This window comes from Agelaius tricolor, unplaced genomic scaffold, assembly GCF_023055355.1.
Source record: "Agelaius tricolor isolate 1412-34295 unplaced genomic scaffold, bAgeTri1.0.p SCAF_5, whole genome shotgun sequence".
Lineage (NCBI taxonomy): Eukaryota > Metazoa > Chordata > Aves > Passeriformes > Icteridae > Agelaius > Agelaius tricolor.
This window is the reverse complement of record NW_027269265.1, coordinates 39,132,951-39,149,646: the sequence shown is the minus strand read 5'-3', so window position 1 is coordinate 39,149,646 and position 16,696 is coordinate 39,132,951. Positions and strand designations below refer to the sequence as shown.

Genomic DNA, 16,696 nt, shown 5'->3' with positions numbered 1-16,696 from the left:
CCTGTAAGCTTGTCTGCATTGAGTATTTTCAGGGGAACTGAAAATAGTATCAAGAGCTGTGAGCTAGAGATTTCTCTGCTTCAGAAATTATTACTGAAGCAGAGAAATTACAAGCTTATTACTTCAAGAGCTTGATATTTCACTCTGCTTTTCTTCTGAAAAAAAATCTACTTGCAGATAGCTTCCATACCAGTTCCTGTCCCACTCTATGCCTTTCTACTTTAACATGTTTTCTAGCAGTTTGGTTTGGCTTACGGACCCCTGAGTGGTGAGTAGGCACTCCACTGACATCCAAAGACCACTCACCTAGAGTGAGTACACGTTTCCCATAGATCTTGCAGAGGAAACTTTAAGGAAAGATGTTTTAACTCAGAACAAAAGTATCTGAGAACAATAATGTTTTAAGATGACCATTGTCCAAGATGCTTAACAGGGCATGGATTGTTTCAAACCAATTTTGTTGGTGTTGTCTGTAGCATGGATTGGAAAGGTTAGTGATAGGCATTATTAAATTTATCACTCCTTTTTTGAACTTTTTGTTCTCTAGCCAACTTCCAAAGACCAGGTACTGGCCATGCTGGAGAAAGCCAAAGCCAACATGCCAGCCAAACCAGCTCCTCCTGCTAAAGCATCTTCCAGAGTGGTAGGAGGAGCAGCTCCAGCCAAATTCCAACCTGCATCAGGTAACTTCTCTGACATTTTGGGAAATGACTGAGAAGATGGTGGATTTTGAAGCTTTTTGACATGCCAGAGGAACAAACATACTTAGCTGAAGAAGTATTCAGCCATAGTTAGGATTCTGGTCTTTCTTGCATTTGAATCAGCTTCCATTGTAGGAGGGTGTTTCCTTTCCACACAACCATCTGTCAGCTGCTATTTGAAAACTTGAAAATATCTACTTGGTATTGAAGCTAAAACCAAGTTGGGCTAAAGGGGGAGTTTTTTCTAATTCTAATCTGATTTTAATATTTTTTTTTAATGTTTTCACATTATCTTTATCTGGACTATTTTCTCAGTGTAGTTCACTGTGGGACAGCCAGAATGCTTCTGTGATGGGATTAGGGGACAATTGATTTGAAGAATCAAACTGCTGGGGCTAGCTTACTCAAGCCAGGTTCAACTACAGCTCTACACATTAGCCTGCACAGTATATATGTCTGCATTTTTTGATTGTTTTGAAAAATGACAAATTGGCTGAGTACCATAATCTTAATTAGGAAATTAGGAAAACTTTGTATGCTAACATGGAATTTAAGGGACTTCTTCAGTGGGTCTAAAAGCCTCAGACATATGTGTGATTAAGCATATTGTATCCACAAACAGTTTTTCTTATGTCCTAAGAAGAGAAAACTGATAAGCTAAAATGGGTTTCTAGATAACTTTAAATGGTCTACTGTTTCTCCAGCATTTGCTGATGATTTGGGATCTAATACCACGGAATCTAAGCCTGATCTCAAAAAAGCCAAAGCAGGAGGACTATCCTCTAAAACTAAGGTATGTTGATTGCCTTTTGTGTAAAATCAGTTTTATGAAGTTAGTAGCTGTGTGTGGTTTGTTAATGTGTTGTAGGTAGAAGAGTGGAGTCTTTGCTATGAACAACTTTTATTAAAAATCTTCATGTTTGTCTGAACTCTGGGATGGACAGACATTCCCATATCACTTACCTGATCACTGATTTGTCATTACCTATTTAATTCCTAAATCCGTATTGTCAAAAATCAGTCTTACGAGAAACTCTGTCCGTTCGAAATTTTCCTGGCCTCTTTGATTTTGTGCTATTGTGAATTCATTCTTACTATTCAGGGCCATAAATGTTAATTTTGAACCCATGTATCGAAATTAAGCTCTGCCTTACAGTATGAAGGGCAAGAAGTTCTCAGTCAAACCGCAAAAAGGGAAGGAGTATGTTTAAAAATGTAATAATCTCAACTAATTACAGTCAATTTTTGGTTAGGTTTTTCTGTTGTTTTGTATTACAGCAATTTTTTTTGCTGTTAATAATTAAGTTTGTCCTATGTATATAACTAAAAATAACCTGAAATGCTCTACAGTTCCATTGTCCGAAGTAGTGCTGTAACAAGAACATTTGATGTAGGTCCATATTCATGGTAAGAATGAGCAGAACAAACCTTGAAGGATGTTGTAGGTCTGCTCAAGTCAGTGCAGTGTTCTGCCAGAACTCTGCTGGTAGAATTAAGACCTTTATTGTCAGACAGCTGTTTACTTTTAAGTTTCCATTCCAAACCTTCTAACACATTCTAAGCAAAGACTTTTCTATGGCTTATTTCCAGCAGTCAGATGTTAATAGCAGTATGTCCAAGGGTAATGCCTGCCTGTCCAAAGCTAATGCAAGCCTCAGCAAGGGCAGTTCAAGTCTGACAAAGAGCCAGTCTGTCAAACAGGTACCACGTTGGGTTTTAGGGATGTGTGTGGGTGACTAGCACACTGGTTGAGAGTGATGTGTCATAATTCACAGGGTACTACTGTGCACACTGTCATGGGTATTGCTTCCACAGCAGCTGAGCACACACTTTTAAACTTCTAATCAACATTTTTCTTTCAGCTTCTCTCTCTGCCTCTTGTACACATAGGGTGAGGGTGGCAAGTATCTAACACTTGCAGTTGCTGGGACTGAGGCATATATATGGCCTGTGTTGCCTGCTAATACCTTGCTTCTTTCAGGTACAGGGAAAGAAGGTGCTAAGCAAGCCTAGTCTGAAGGAAGACGATGATAAATCGGGCCCTATTTTTGTCATTGTCCCAAATGGGAAGGAACAGAGGATGAGAGAAGAGAAAGCTCTGAAGGTGAGAAAAATCAGAATGTGTTCACGAGTTATGAAGTGGAGGTTTTTAACGCTTTCTTTAGTTTTTAATTTATAATTAAACATACTGTGACATGTGTTAGTCACTGTCCATCTCTTGGAGTCTGATTCTTGAGTTGAATTTCATGCATCAGTAGTGGGCTTACTGTGGTATTTCTTTTCTGATTTTCAAATTTTGTGCATTTATACATTGTCATGAAAAATGTAAAAAGTCCTTAGGTTTTTAAGTTGTGAAGTATCATTATGCTTAGTCAAGTGTTTTCAGGTACAGTGTCAGAGTTCTAGGGTATGTTGCAAATGCTTTAATATACTTACTTTGAGCAGCCCCACTTAGCAATTTGTAGGGAAAATTCTATTAGTGAAAATATGTGTGTTATTTGTAACTTGCTCGTAAGTAGGCCTGTCTGGAGCTTAAAAACAATGAGTTTAAGTGATAATTAGTAAGATAATAGCATAAGGATAATCAGTCCATATGAAGAAAACTTGTCGTGTAAAAAAAAGTTGAGCAAATACCACTAGTTTTTCATTACTTATGGATAATAAGAAGGCTTTGAAAACAGATTCTAAAGCAGAATTAAAAGATGTTCAATCAGCAGCATCTGTCAGGAAGAAAAGGTATTACTTGCTGTGAGTTCTAAATACTGCCTTTTACAGGTGTTAAAGTGGAATTTCACTACTCCCCGTGATGAATATATTGAACAGCTGAAAACTCAGATGTCCACTTGTGTTGCCAAATGGCTACAGGATGAGATGTTTCATGCAGACTTCCAGCACCACAACAAAGCATTGTCTGTTATGATTGAGGTGAGTTTGGATCTGTGGTAGAAGATGAGGCTGACAGAATTACTCTCTGCTATGAAAGATACTGCTTGAATTAAAATAAAATAGAAATTCTCTGAGGAGCCAGGGGTCATTGTTCTGTGTAGTTGAAACCTAAACATATAAAGAAATAATTTTCAGCAGTATGATGAAGTTGGTATTAATACTGTTTCTCAGGAGAAAGGAAAATTTCTTCACCAGAGACTTCTCCTAGAATTTCAGAAAGGCATCTAAGTTAAAAGGGAGTATGTATTGTTCTAAGAATCTACCAGTAAATGTAGATATCTTATCAGACATAGCTTAGCTTATTTTCTTATTGAACAGTGTATATATGTGTTTCATTTATGTAACTTTCTTTTTTTTAACTGCCTTCAAGCACTTGGAGAGTGAAAAAGATGGAGTAATCAGCTGCCTGGATTTGATCCTAAAATGGCTTACCCTGCGGTTCTTTGATACCAACACAAGTGTTTTGATGAAAGCACTTGAATATCTTAAATTGCTTTTCCATTTGCTGAGTCAAGAAGAGTATCACCTCACCGAAAATGAAGCATCCTCTTTCATCCCATATCTTATCCTAAAGGTACAATTTGTTTTACAGAAACTGTTATTTTTCATGAGGATTATGGCAGAATACCATCAAGCATTGCAATATGTTCATTTTAAATATATTGCGAATGGAGTGAAGTCCAGTTGGTGGCTTGTGTGAGATTCAACAGGCTGTGTTTATTTAACCTGGAGAAAAGGAGGCTCAGGGGATATATTCGTGCTCTTCATAACTACCTGAAAGGAGGCTGTAGTGAGGGGGGTGTTGATGTTGTCTTGTTAAGTAACAAGTGAATATAATGAGAGCAAAAGGACCCAATTTTTCTAGGGGAGGCTTACATTGGATATTTGGAAAAATTTATTTCTTGAATGGGTTGTCAGTCTCTGAAATGGGCTGCCCGGGGAAGAGGTTTAGTCTCCATCACTGGAAGTATTTAGAAGACATGTAGGTGTGTCACTTGGGGACATGGTTTAGTGGTGGATTTGACAGTGTTGGTTTAACAGTTTGACTCAATGATGTTAAGGTTGTCCTTTGTCACCTTTTTGATTCTATATGGCGTATTTCCCTTAAAAGCCATTGACAAAAAAAGGGATTTTTGCCTTGAGAATGATTGTGGCTTTCCTAAGACTATGTAGAATAGTCAAAAGTATCACAAAACTGTATAAAATATTTTGTATTTCTTCTCCTCTTTTTAATTTTTTTTTACATTAATTTTCCATTAGGTAGGAGAACCGAAAGATGTCATCCGTAAGGATGTACGTGCCATTCTGAACAGAATGTGTCTCATCTATCCAGCCAGCAAGATGTTCCCTTTTATCATGGAGGGGACAAAGTCAAAAAACTCCAAACAACGTGCAGGTAGGAAATGGCCTGTTGAACTATACATGTGCAAAGTACTTGAAATTGCTTTAGTTTGCATCTTGAAAAACCCAGCATAAGAATGTTGAGTGGGATGTGAGATTTGCATGCACGTGGTATTTTATGCAGATGTTTGCAAGTGTTTAAAGGATGAGATTTTCAAGTAGTATCATATTGCTTTTTATATTTTGGTGTCTTTATATCTTCCAAAGACAAGGAATCTCTTAAGTTGCTATGAGCATTATGAGTCCCTTGAGTAGGCTTGTTTTCTTAGTGAAACAGTGCTGATGAGAACAGTGACAGTACTGTTTCCCTACTCACCAAGGGAATCAGTTAATCTGAGCAAGAAGTGTCTCTGCACTGTACATCTGTTACACCACAAATAATGTCTGTAATAAAATTGTGGCATTTGTAGTTCAAACAACTTCCTGATCACTTTGAGAATATCTTATCCTGGTATAAGCAGAAAGTTAAATTCTATACATAATATAGTATTGCAAGCTCACAACTGTTTACCTGAATGCGATGTTAACTGTAGCATTGCTCATACATGGTTATGGGAAATACTTGAAGTGTAGAAAGATGACTGACTGCTTTTATCTGTGAAGTAGTCTGCTGTAGCTTACTCTTGATCCCATAAATCACCCCATATATCTGTCCTCAGCTTTGTGATTGGCAGTTCTCTACAGTGAATGTTCAAGCTGTGCCAAGCAACACAGGAATTGGGAGGGCTCTCTTCACAGCAGCTTTTAAGTTGAATGTGTGTATGTTATCTTCTTCTTTTAGAATGCTTGGAAGAGCTTGGATGTCTGGTTGAATCGTATGGCATGAATGTATGCCAGCCAACTCCAGGGAAAGCCTTAAAAGAAATGGCAACCCACATTGGTGACCGGGACAACGCCGTGCGCAACGCTGCACTGAACACCATCGTGACTGTCTACAACGTCCATGGCGACCAAGTGTTCAAGCTGATTGGAAATGTCAGTATAACTGCACATGAGTTCATGGAGGATTTGGGTTGGCATGCTGTGCTTGGTTTGGTTTGTGGGATTGTTTGTTTGGGCTTTGGTGGTTTGGTTTTCCTTCAAGTCTTTAACGCTTTTGTAGGGGATTAGCACTGTTTTGCTTGTGATTGATCATGGTACATCTTGCTGTTGGTGTCAAGAGCATTTTGTAGTTTTGAGAATAACTTACTACATCATAGATTTTCTGATGGCTATTTGGTTAATCCCAGATAGCAGAATATATGAAATCATAGAATGGTTTGGGAAGGGACCTTAAAAACCATTTAGGTCCAAACCCCCTGCCATGGGCAGAGACACTTGAACACTTCCGGGGACTGGGTATCCTTTTTCATTGCCTCAGCCACTCTCACAGTGAAGAGTTTCTACTCCAATCTAAATTTATCTTCTTTAATTTTGAAGTAATTACCACTTTTCTATCATTGTATGCTCTTGTTAGAAATCCCTCTCCAGCTTCCTTGTAGGCCCCTTTTAGGTACTGGAAGACTGCAGTGAGGTTTCCTCAGAGCCTTCTCTTCAGTATGCTCCCAACCCCAACTCTCAGCCTTTTTCCAGTAAGAGAGCTGTATATAACCTGGATGAGCATGAATGAAAAAACAAGCTAAAGACTGACCTTCATGGGAATAAAATTGTTTATAAAGAGTAACTTGCGTTATAGTCAATTTTACAAGTGACACATCTGATTCAGAATATTTGGATAACTTATTTGGCCAAGAAAGGTTAGTTGTTGGGGCTCCAGTAAGTTCTCAGCTATTTTTTTTTTGTCCCAAACTTATCCAATTGCTTTGCAGTAGAAGTCTGGTAAGTTTTGCTTACTTGCTTCATCTTAACTGCATTTCATTTTTAAAGTGTCAGTACTATGCCGCTTTGTATTGCTGCTGTTTTGCTCTCTGAAAATTATACTTAATCGTTATCATCTAAAAGGCAGTAAAAGTTAAAGATGGCAAAACTCAGTTTCCAGTGTCCAGCAATGGAAAGCTAGTTCACTGTGTTTATAATTACTGTGCATATCAGATTAAGTTAACTGAATTCCAATCTGAATCAAGAACTGTTAGATAATTTTTTTACAGTTCTGTTCTCTGGATTTGACCTTGGTAATGTTTCTAGCAGCATTAAAACTGATTGGAATGTGATAGATATTTTAATGCTTCTGCAGCTTTGTTGAATGGTATTTTATGAAATATGACCCGGCTGCCCCGCTTTTTTTTTTTTTTTTTTTAATTTCCAGCTTCTTGAAAAGTTGAAATTTAATGTGACTCTTATTTTCTCTGGTAACTGTTCCATGAGAGTTAATATTACATTTTCATTAATATCTTATATTTCCATCCTATTTAACTATTGTTCAGAGTGCAGTCTGCTTCTGCCTCAGTTTTACATAGTCTGTTTGCTTTTGAATTTTCAAGGTAAAGGAAAAACTGTAGCACCTGAACAATTCAGCTCTTTCTAACCATGACTTTCTGAGCTTCAGTATTGTCCATCTATGGGTTCTCAGGAAGGTTTCTAAATCATAGGGATGCTGGAGAGTATTGCTCATGAAATTGTAATGCCTACTTTTGTTCAAATGGAGTTATTGGTAGTCTTCAGTCTGGTAGATAAGCAGGTAAATATTAATCTTTTCACCGCCTGAGTTGGAGCATTAAGTTGCCTGATCTGGTGTTCATATTGAATTATGAGTACATTGAACAGGAACAACTATCAGAAGAACTCTGGCTTCTGTGGCAGGGTCCAGAGTGTTAAAGCACTGCTAGTAGGGAATGTAGAAAGGTGGGTGGGTTTGTTTTTTTTGTTTGGGTTTTTGCAGCAACACATGCAACAATTACAAACACTGGATAGTACCATAGTTTGAATTTAAAATTAACTGTTTCTTGAAAGAAAAAACAGGGCTAGAAATAGCTGTATTCTGTATTACAGTTTGTCAGCATGGGTTAATTAGCTCTTGAAGTAGCATCTGACAGTCTGGAGTGTTCTGGTGAGTTTGCTGCTCAGAGGTAGCATTGACAGTTCCCACCTTCATATTAGAGAATTTCAGTCTGCACTGATAAGTATGGTGTGAATCCTCTAGGTGACTGAGACTTCTAACACCCATACAACTCAGGATGAGTGATAGCATTGTATGTTACAGCTTTCAGAGAAAGACATGAGCATGCTGGAGGAAAGAATAAAGCGGTCAGCCAAGAGACCCTCTTCTGCTCCAGTGAGACAGGCAGAGGAGAAACCTCAGCGTACTCAGAACATGAGTGCCAATGCCAGCATAATGCGCAAGGGACAAGCTGAGGACATGTCCTCCAAACTCAAGTATGTAATGTTACATTATGGTCTCTACCTGCATAGTGTATGTGCTAATATGTCTAACAACATCACTTTAGTTCTTGTATCATCATCTTCGCATGTTGTGAAAAATGGCCAAATTATATAAATCTAAATGTCTGAAATTTTTTTGTCTTGTCTGTCTTGAAATCTTTCTAAATGGTCTTGTGCCTTTTTTCACTGCTTCTCCATGGACAGAATTATGTATCGCACTTATAGGATGTAAGTACTGCCCACTAACTCCTTGGTAGCAAGGCTCTTGTATCTTTCAATTTCTATCCTTGCCATCCCTTCCTGAGGGTGATGGGTTTGCCATGGCTAGTTCTAGATTATTTATAGATCTCTGAATAAAAGAAAAGAAAGAAAAGAGAAATACAGATTTCTGTAAGGTGACTGTAGATCAGGCTGCAGACAGACATGGCACTTCCACATTAAGCAACTGTTAAAAATATTGGGAGAACTTTCAGTGTGTTGGACTAAACTTTATATTTGTTGGACCATGTTCTAGTTGGATTAGACATGAAGCATAAAAATTCATAAGGATGTGTGAATTGTAGAGCCTGGGACAACAGTACCTAAAACAAAAAGCTCAGAAACTATTCCTTGCCACCTGCTCATCATTTTTGATTAAAAGTCTGTGCTGAGAACTACATATTCAATTATTTCCTTGAGAAATCTGATATGCAGTATAGGTCATGTGGGAATGCTGTGAGTCTTAGATTCAGAGGGGCTTTTGAAGTTGCTCTGTACATATGCATCCTATCCATTATTTTTGAAAAAGGCAAAAAAAAAGCCACTCAAACTTTAAAGTTATATTCTTTTAATAGTACTGTAAACTGTGCTAGTTATCCCAAACCATGCATACCTGGCACAGGTACAGGTTATCTTGTGGTTTACAAGAGAAACTAGGAGGGCGAGTAAAGTAGCAGCTGCTCTTCTGGCCTACAGAAGTTTGTTTTACTAAGGACTAGGGGAAAAGCAGAGGGAGTTAAGGGGCTTGAATATAATCCAAACTGCAAAACCTGTGTTAGTATGAGAACTTTAGGGTTACCAGTGGATGCTAGTGCTAATAATCTTACCTCTTAAACTAAAACTCTCTCCTGGTTTCTGTAGCCAAAATCGCAACATGGGCAGCCACCCGGAGACAACACATACAGTTCCACGGGAATTTCAGCTGGATCTTGATGAAATTGAAAATGACAATGGAACTGTCAGATGTGAGATGCCAGCACTTGTACAGCACAAACTAGATGACATCTTTGAGCCAGTCTTGATTCCTGAGCCCAAGTGAGTTTAGTTTTACCTCCTAAGTGAAATCAGCAGGGCTGCCTAAAAAAGTGTTTTGGAAAGGTGAATTGATAAGTGTTAGTTTATACATTCAGACTTGTTTCCATAAGAGGGTAGTGTCAGCTAACTTGAAGAGATGGCAAAACAAAGGTTTGTTGTACTCTTCTGAAATCTGGAGAGCAGTTACATTCAATGAAAAACATTAGTTCTACTTAGGCATTTTCATAGTTAGATGATATTGAGTTTGTAAATGCATTATCAGTGTTTTTACAAACAGTGCAATAGACATGGTCAAAAGAAATTATTCCTTCCTTGAGAATCCTCAGTGAAGAATGAAATCCTTTTTCTTCTAAATCTTCATTGAAATACAGCAGTTAAGTGTACATAAGTGTAGCTCTCCAAAAAGTAATGAATCCTGTTTTCAACCCTTTAGAATCCGTGCTGTGTCCCCGCACTTTGATGACATGCACAGTAACACAGCTTCTACTATCAACTTTGTCATTTCCCAAGTGGCCAGTGGTGATATAAATACAAGCATCCAGGCTCTGACACAGGTAAGTGAATTAAGATAGCAACTAATCACACTGTACCAGACTTTGCCTGCGAGGGTGATGAGTTGCACTGTAGTGGAGCAATCATGTCAGGTGACGTGGGCTCTGCTCAGAATCTCCCTGATGACAAAACTAAGTGCACAGGGGCCATCTGACTCGCTTTAGCAATAGAAATTCCACTTGAAAGATGTAGAATAACCTTAATGCTTTTCTCATTAGTGCTTCTGTGTTATATTTTTGGTTTTGTCAAGTTATTTCTGCTAAGAGTTTGTAAAAGCCGGTTAGTCAGTGAGTCTTAACTTTTAAATTTGAACTGTTTTAGAGATCCTTGGCAAAAGGATTGTCTTGCCCCATGGTTTTTGCATGGGTTTAAGGTGGCTTTAACTAATTAGATGCTTTTTTGTCCAGAAGATTTCATAAAACTGTAAATTCCAGAATATATAATGCAGCTGTTGCTGTTTTCATTTGTGTATGGGATAGGATTGCTATTCTCTAAAATATCAGTAATTGATTGTGTTTGGATTAGCAATACAAATATCTAGCTACTGATTTTGGGTAAAAGCTTAGAATACAACTGCCTTTGCAAATGGATTAGTCAGGGCAAAACCTTTCCTACAGAAAAGTATTTAAATTATTGTTATTTTGCACTCTTTGGATTATGTTGACTTTACTCAAGTGTTTTGTTTTTAAATCTTAGATTGATGAGGTTCTCAAGCAGGAGGACAAAGCAGAAGCTATGTCTGGCCACATTGATCAATTCCTAATAGCCACATTTATGCAGCTCCGGTTAATCTACAATACACACATGGCAGATGAGAAGCTGGACAAAGATGAGATTGTCAGACTTTACAGCTGTATTATTGGGAGCATGATCACGGTAAGGCTTGCTGTAAGAGATAAGGTGAAGAACAAATAACTTCTGCACAGAAGTTGTGGGAGAATGGAGTGTCTATTCTGTACCTAGGTTATCTTCCTCCTAAGTCTTTCTTACGGAGGTTTGTTGCCAAATGCTTATCAATGCACCTTTTGAGAGTAAGTGGGGAACAAGAATTAGGGGAAGAGAAGAACATCTCTGCTTCTGCAAAATACAGCCACTAAGACCACTATTAAGCCCTGGTTTTAAAATTCTTTACCTTTTGATTGCTGAGTTGGTGGCCTAAGTATTTTCAGAAGTCACTCAGTAGAAGTAACTTTGTTCATAGTTTTTTTCTTACTTTTGTGGGAAACACGGAGATGTCATGGTTTGACAGTGTAGTCTAGAGAAGTCCTTATACTAAAGGATTATGTGCAGGGAAAACTGACACTTTCTTCAATCTGTAGCTGTTTCAGATAGAGAGTCTGGCTCGAGAGGCATCCACTGGTGTGCTTAAAGACCTAATGCATGGACTTATTACATTAATGCTGGATTCTCGGGTTGAAGATCTTGAGGAGGGTGAGCAGGTCATCCGATCAGTCAACCTCTTGGTAGTTAAAGTTCTGGAGAAGTCTGACCAGACCAACATCTTGAGGTAAGTAATGAAAAGTGCACAATTAACTGCTCTTCTTTACCTGTTCTCTTATGTTCCTTGAACGGCTGAGTTTTAGTCATTTTGTAAGCAAAGAGCAGTGTCTGTAGAATCACTCAGCTAGCTAATAAAGAATTATCACTGATTGTGATCAGAATTTGAGTGTACAGCTGGAGGCATGCTAAACAAGCCAGCTTAGTATGGTTCTTTGTGCTTTGAAGTTCAGCAGACTGTCTCTTAAATTCTTATAACATACTAAAAAGAGAGAAGGTAAGAGCTGTTGCACATCTGCTGGACTAACCCCAGTCTCCAGTGTGGTATTCTGTGTTGAATTGCTATTGTTTTTTTTCTTATGTGTAGTACTTTTTCTGTATAACCTTTACAAATTTATTCCTTCTAGTGCTCTGCTTGTCCTGCTCCAAGACAGTCTTCTAGCAACAGCCAGCTCTCCTAAGTTTTCAGAACTTGTCATGAAGGTGAGCCTGTAGTGGAGATTTTGAACTTACCTGGTTTCTCTTAATCATCTTACCTGAAAGAAAAGACGGAGTTAAAAAAATTAGTGTCCATAACTTGAAATACTTCTTACAACTTCTATAATTCTGATCTTACTAGATGTCACATATAGGGACTTTAGGAGGGAGCTTAACACTTGTTAATAGTTTACAGAAGCTTGTGTACACTAACACAAACTCCACACAGAGGTGCAGTCCTCCATACAGTCACCTGCTGGGCTTATTTGCTTAGCACCACACTGTACTATGGATTCAGACAGTGCCAGGCTGGAGCTGATTTCTGTCCTGTCATCTGTATTGACAGGCAGAGTAAACAGGCAAATGTCTGCATTTAAAGCATGAGCATGATCGTTTCTTGCCATACAACACCCTTTTGTAACTGGTTAAGATTTAAAGACAGCTCAGGCATTCTTAATGAGGTTAAACCTAAAGAACTTGTCTATGTGTAGGTGTACATAGCATGTATATATATATATATATATATATGTATATATATATCTATTATCTGCTGAAATTTCTTCACACAAAGCATTCAGTCTCCAGTTATAGGTTGAGAAATCAGTGCCTTACGTATGCATCAGCTCTTAAGAAAGATCTGGATACTGTACAGCCAGTTGCAAAGAGAAAGTACACACCCAGTGCAAATCTAGCTTGAGCAGCAGACACAGTGCATGCCTGTATGATGTGCTAGCAGAGTGAAGTGGCTCAGTGATAGTGTTGTGTAACTTCTTATATAATCAAGTGCTTCTTTCTTGAGTTGTCTTCTATAAGTCAGCCTCTCATTCCAGTGTCTGTGGAGAATGGTGCGTCTTCTTCCGGAAACCATCAATAGCATCAATCTGGATCGGATTCTGCTGGATATCCACATTTTCATGAAGGTCTTTCCCAAAGAGAAGCTGAAGCAATGTAAGAGTGAGTTCCCTATTAGGACATTGAAGACGCTCCTTCACACCCTGTGCAAGCTGAAAGGGCCCAAGGTCAGAGCAATCACTAGTCACGTATTCTTAAATTGGATGTTCATGCAGTCTTTAGAGTATTTCCTCTTTTTTTTTCCTTTTTTTAAATTCCCCTTTTTTCTCATTTTAGATCTTAGATCATTTAACAATGATAGACAACAAAAATGAGTCTGAGCTAGAAGCTCACCTTTGTAGACTAATGAAACACGCTATGGAGCAGACTGGAAAAGCTGATAAGGATACAGAAAAAGGAGCTTCTCGCATTGTAAGTAAAGATGTGTTGGCAGGGGAAGGGGGTGTAAAGCAATTCATTTAAGAAACAAACTAAATTTTGTGTAAGCAGTAATGCCCTTTTCAACATGCAACTAATGTTGGAAATAGTCTTGTAAAGTGAAATTTTCATTTCCGGCTCTTTTGGGAATTTGTTGTTTGTGTTTACCTGAGTATTCTGTGCATTTCCCAGGATGAAGTACTCTGCAGGAAATTCAAGTGTATAGCAAAAGTTTTATGCTGCATGGTACTGCATCTGATCTACTAAAAGTTAGCCATATCCAAAGCAGGTTTTAAACACTTCTCAAAAGGAGTCCGACATCTTCATGATGTTCTTGCTCACATTCTGTGTATAAAGTGGCTATGTAGAACCCTGATCACTTCAAGGTTTTCTTCATCTTGGAAGCTCTGTATCCAGCTAGCAGTGTGAGGGTGCCATGGGTTTGTCTGGTTTCTTTTTTATTTTATTCTTTGTTTTTAAAGTCCCCTTTTGTTTATTTATTTAGGAGGAAAAGGCTTCAAAAGCCAAAGTCAATGATATTTTGGCAGAAATATTTAAGAAGATTGGCTCAAAGGAGAACACCAAGGAGGTGAGTGCCCCCTTCCTGCAAGAAAGAGAGCATGATATACTAGAATAGTGTATGCAGCAGTTGTAGTAATACATAGCAACTCTTCCTACCTAGGGTCTGGCAGAACTGTATGAATACAAAAAGAAATATTCTGATGCAGACATTGAGCCCTTCCTGAAAAATTCCTCACAGTTCTTCCAAAGCTATGTGGAAAGAGGCCTCCGACTGATAGAAACAGAACGGGAGGGGAAAGGACGCATTGCTACTTCTACAGGTACGTGTTATAGCAAAACTGATTGGTTTGTGAGAAGCAGAGCTAGAACAGTTACAGCTCTCCTGGTAGAAATTAATATTTGCGTACATTTATGGATTTCTGAAGCAAGCCGTTTTCTTGCTGCTTGAGTTCCTTCGTGAGGCAGCATTCTTTGTTTACAAAAATAGAAGTTAGAACCACACTAAATGTAGAAAACATCTGAAAGACTTGGCAAACGTGGTTCAAATCCATATCCTGTAGTGTGGATTGAACATTTGCCTGTGTTTCATGTGTCTGGTATCAAGAATTGGTTCTGCAAGGTATAAAGCTGGTTTAAAACAGCAGCACCAGCTGTCAGATTCTCCTTTTACCTTTTTACTAAAAAACATATTGGATGCTTTTAATAGTATTATTTTCTGTGGAATTGGAAAGCTTACTTTAAATAACATGAACTGTTTCTGCAGAATTTTTGATTAATTGGATGAATTACTGTAAAACTGTTTGTTGCTGAGTCTTTTCATTGCAGATAAATACAAAGGAGTATTTAATGAAATGTTAGGGAAGGAATGTGACGAATTATTAGCTGACAGTAAAAGCTGATACACAGTCTAGCAAAACTACCTCTAACCTTTATTTCTTACTCATTTCATAGTGTCCTGTGAAACTTAAGCCTTTTTTCTACTACTGCACCTTCTCCTATCCCTGTATTGTGGATTCCTTTAGGAAGATGAATTATATGAGGTTCTTTTAGAACTTCCTAAATGTGTCCACCTATGTAGGACAGAAAATTCTACCTTGCATTGTAAAAGTCTGTACAACTGAGTAATACTAGTTCAGCAGTTTTCAAAACCTAATTTACGTGCCACAGTTGTCTTTTTTTTTTCTTCCCTAACTTTGTCTGATATAATAAAACATGCTGTTCCATATTGCAACAGTGCTTTATTTAGATTAAGGTATAAATGCTTAACCTTTATTCTCCTTTTATCTATTTTAAACACCCTTGTCATAAATTAGTGAGAACAAATCCTTGTCCATGGTAAGTCTTAAGAAAGAATTTGCAATTCTTTTAATAATGGAAAACTTTTTTGCATCGTGTAAATTCCTTTTCTAGTCTCTTGGTAGGGAAGCTTTAAAAACCTTGTTCTGTGCATTCCAGAAATCGCTCTTTGAGACTGTGTTGGAATAAAAAGCTTCAAGTTGCACAAATGAGAGATAAAGAGGGGTTAGAATCAGTGGTAAACCCAAAAGTATGACTAAACTAGAAAAAGACAGACAACTCCAAGTATTTCTCACCTTGCCAATTGCTCAATTCTCCCCTTGGACATGTTCACTGCTGATGCACATCAGCATCATCTTCCTCTCCCTGCACTGTTCTCTTCAGCTGTTGGCTTCAGCACTTCTAGAGCTGCTCTGCAGCCATTCCTTAAATTTCTCCATTTCTTTTCTTGGTTTTCAGTTGTCATTTTTGCAAGGAAATGAAAGGCCAGCTATATCTGTACTAGCAAATGCAAATAACTAGCAAATAATAGGTTGGTTAATTCTTCATCCATTGCATCTTATCACAAGGAACTGACCAAGAGGTTTATGCTTTTCTGATGTTTTAAATCTTTTAACTCTTCTTCCCCTCATCTTCCAGGAATTTCTCCTCAGATGGAAGGAACATGTGTTCCTGCGTCTACCCACACTGTATCTTCATCTATAGGAAACACAAATGGGGAGGAAGTGGGGCCTTCAGTTTACTTGGAAAGATTAAAAATCCTCAGGCAGCGTTGTGGCCTTGACAACGCAAAGGTATTGTACTTGACAACACTTGTAAAATCCCCTGGAGAGGCACTTGATTTGCACTTACTTACTTTTTTTTTTTTTAATAAGAATTCAAATGCCAGAAGGCAGATTCCTATCAGAATTTATGATCTTTCATTTATAATGCATGTCCTAGCTACTCACTGCATGTCACTATGCCTAGTATAAATGGCTTTAATCTCATTACTTGGCCAAGTAGGCTTGCATTTCAGTCTGCTCTGTCTGCATTGCTGGTGTTGTGTACAGGTTGTTTCTACAGGCCTGTAGCTTATTATCATTCCTTGATGGGAAGTTGAGTCTCAGAAAGGTTCAAACAATAAGTGTTCTCTAAAAGTTAACACCTCAGAGATTAATGATGTGGAAATCCTAGACTTTCTGCTCTAAAACTACCATGAGAGCTGATAAAAATTTGAAGTTTTATATATTTTGGGTGTATGGATACTGAGGTGCAGGAATGATAAATGAGCTTAGTACTGGAAATCTGTGGACCAAAATTTCTTAGAGTTCAATGATCTGTGTGTTAGGAATCTAGTGCCAATTCCTGAAATTTGAATTCGGCCATGTGAGAAGTGATGTTCACTCTAGGAATAGTCATCCAGATGCATCACTGTTTTAACT

At 38.1% G+C, this 16,696-nt stretch overlaps 1 protein-coding gene and 1 non-coding gene across 5 annotated transcripts in view; both read left to right on the top strand.

Annotated features, from left to right (window-relative positions):
- Nucleotides 1–16,696, top strand: part of CKAP5 (cytoskeleton associated protein 5) — a 54,520-nt gene that overhangs the window by 34,896 nt on the left and 2,928 nt on the right. For 3 of the 4 annotated variants that reach the window (XM_071427459.1, XM_071427457.1, XM_071427458.1), the window contains exons 26-44: nt 548–683; nt 1,406–1,494; nt 2,683–2,805; nt 3,477–3,626; nt 4,018–4,221; nt 4,908–5,043; nt 5,830–6,023; nt 8,188–8,360; nt 8,571–8,594; nt 9,486–9,659; nt 10,093–10,213; nt 10,908–11,087; nt 11,531–11,718; nt 12,116–12,191; nt 13,016–13,204; nt 13,314–13,448; nt 13,960–14,043; nt 14,137–14,296; nt 15,912–16,066. In XM_071427459.1, the coding sequence (XP_071283560.1) occupies nt 548–683; nt 1,406–1,494; nt 2,683–2,805; nt 3,477–3,626; nt 4,018–4,221; nt 4,908–5,043; nt 5,830–6,023; nt 8,188–8,360; nt 8,571–8,594; nt 9,486–9,659; nt 10,093–10,213; nt 10,908–11,087; nt 11,531–11,718; nt 12,116–12,191; nt 13,016–13,204; nt 13,314–13,448; nt 13,960–14,043; nt 14,137–14,296; nt 15,912–16,066 (2,691 nt within the window). The remainder of the gene's footprint in view (nt 1–547; nt 684–1,405; nt 1,495–2,682; nt 2,806–3,476; nt 3,627–4,017; nt 4,222–4,907; nt 5,044–5,829; nt 6,024–8,187; nt 8,361–8,570; nt 8,595–9,485; nt 9,660–10,092; nt 10,214–10,907; nt 11,088–11,530; nt 11,719–12,115; nt 12,192–13,015; nt 13,205–13,313; nt 13,449–13,959; nt 14,044–14,136; nt 14,297–15,911; nt 16,067–16,696) is intronic. The other variant, XM_071427460.1, reaches the window with a different exon arrangement.
- LOC139590741 (small nucleolar RNA SNORD67) lies at nt 10,261–10,371 on the top strand. The gene has a single exon (XR_011679421.1). It is a non-coding gene; the product is annotated as a small nucleolar RNA SNORD67 (small nucleolar RNA).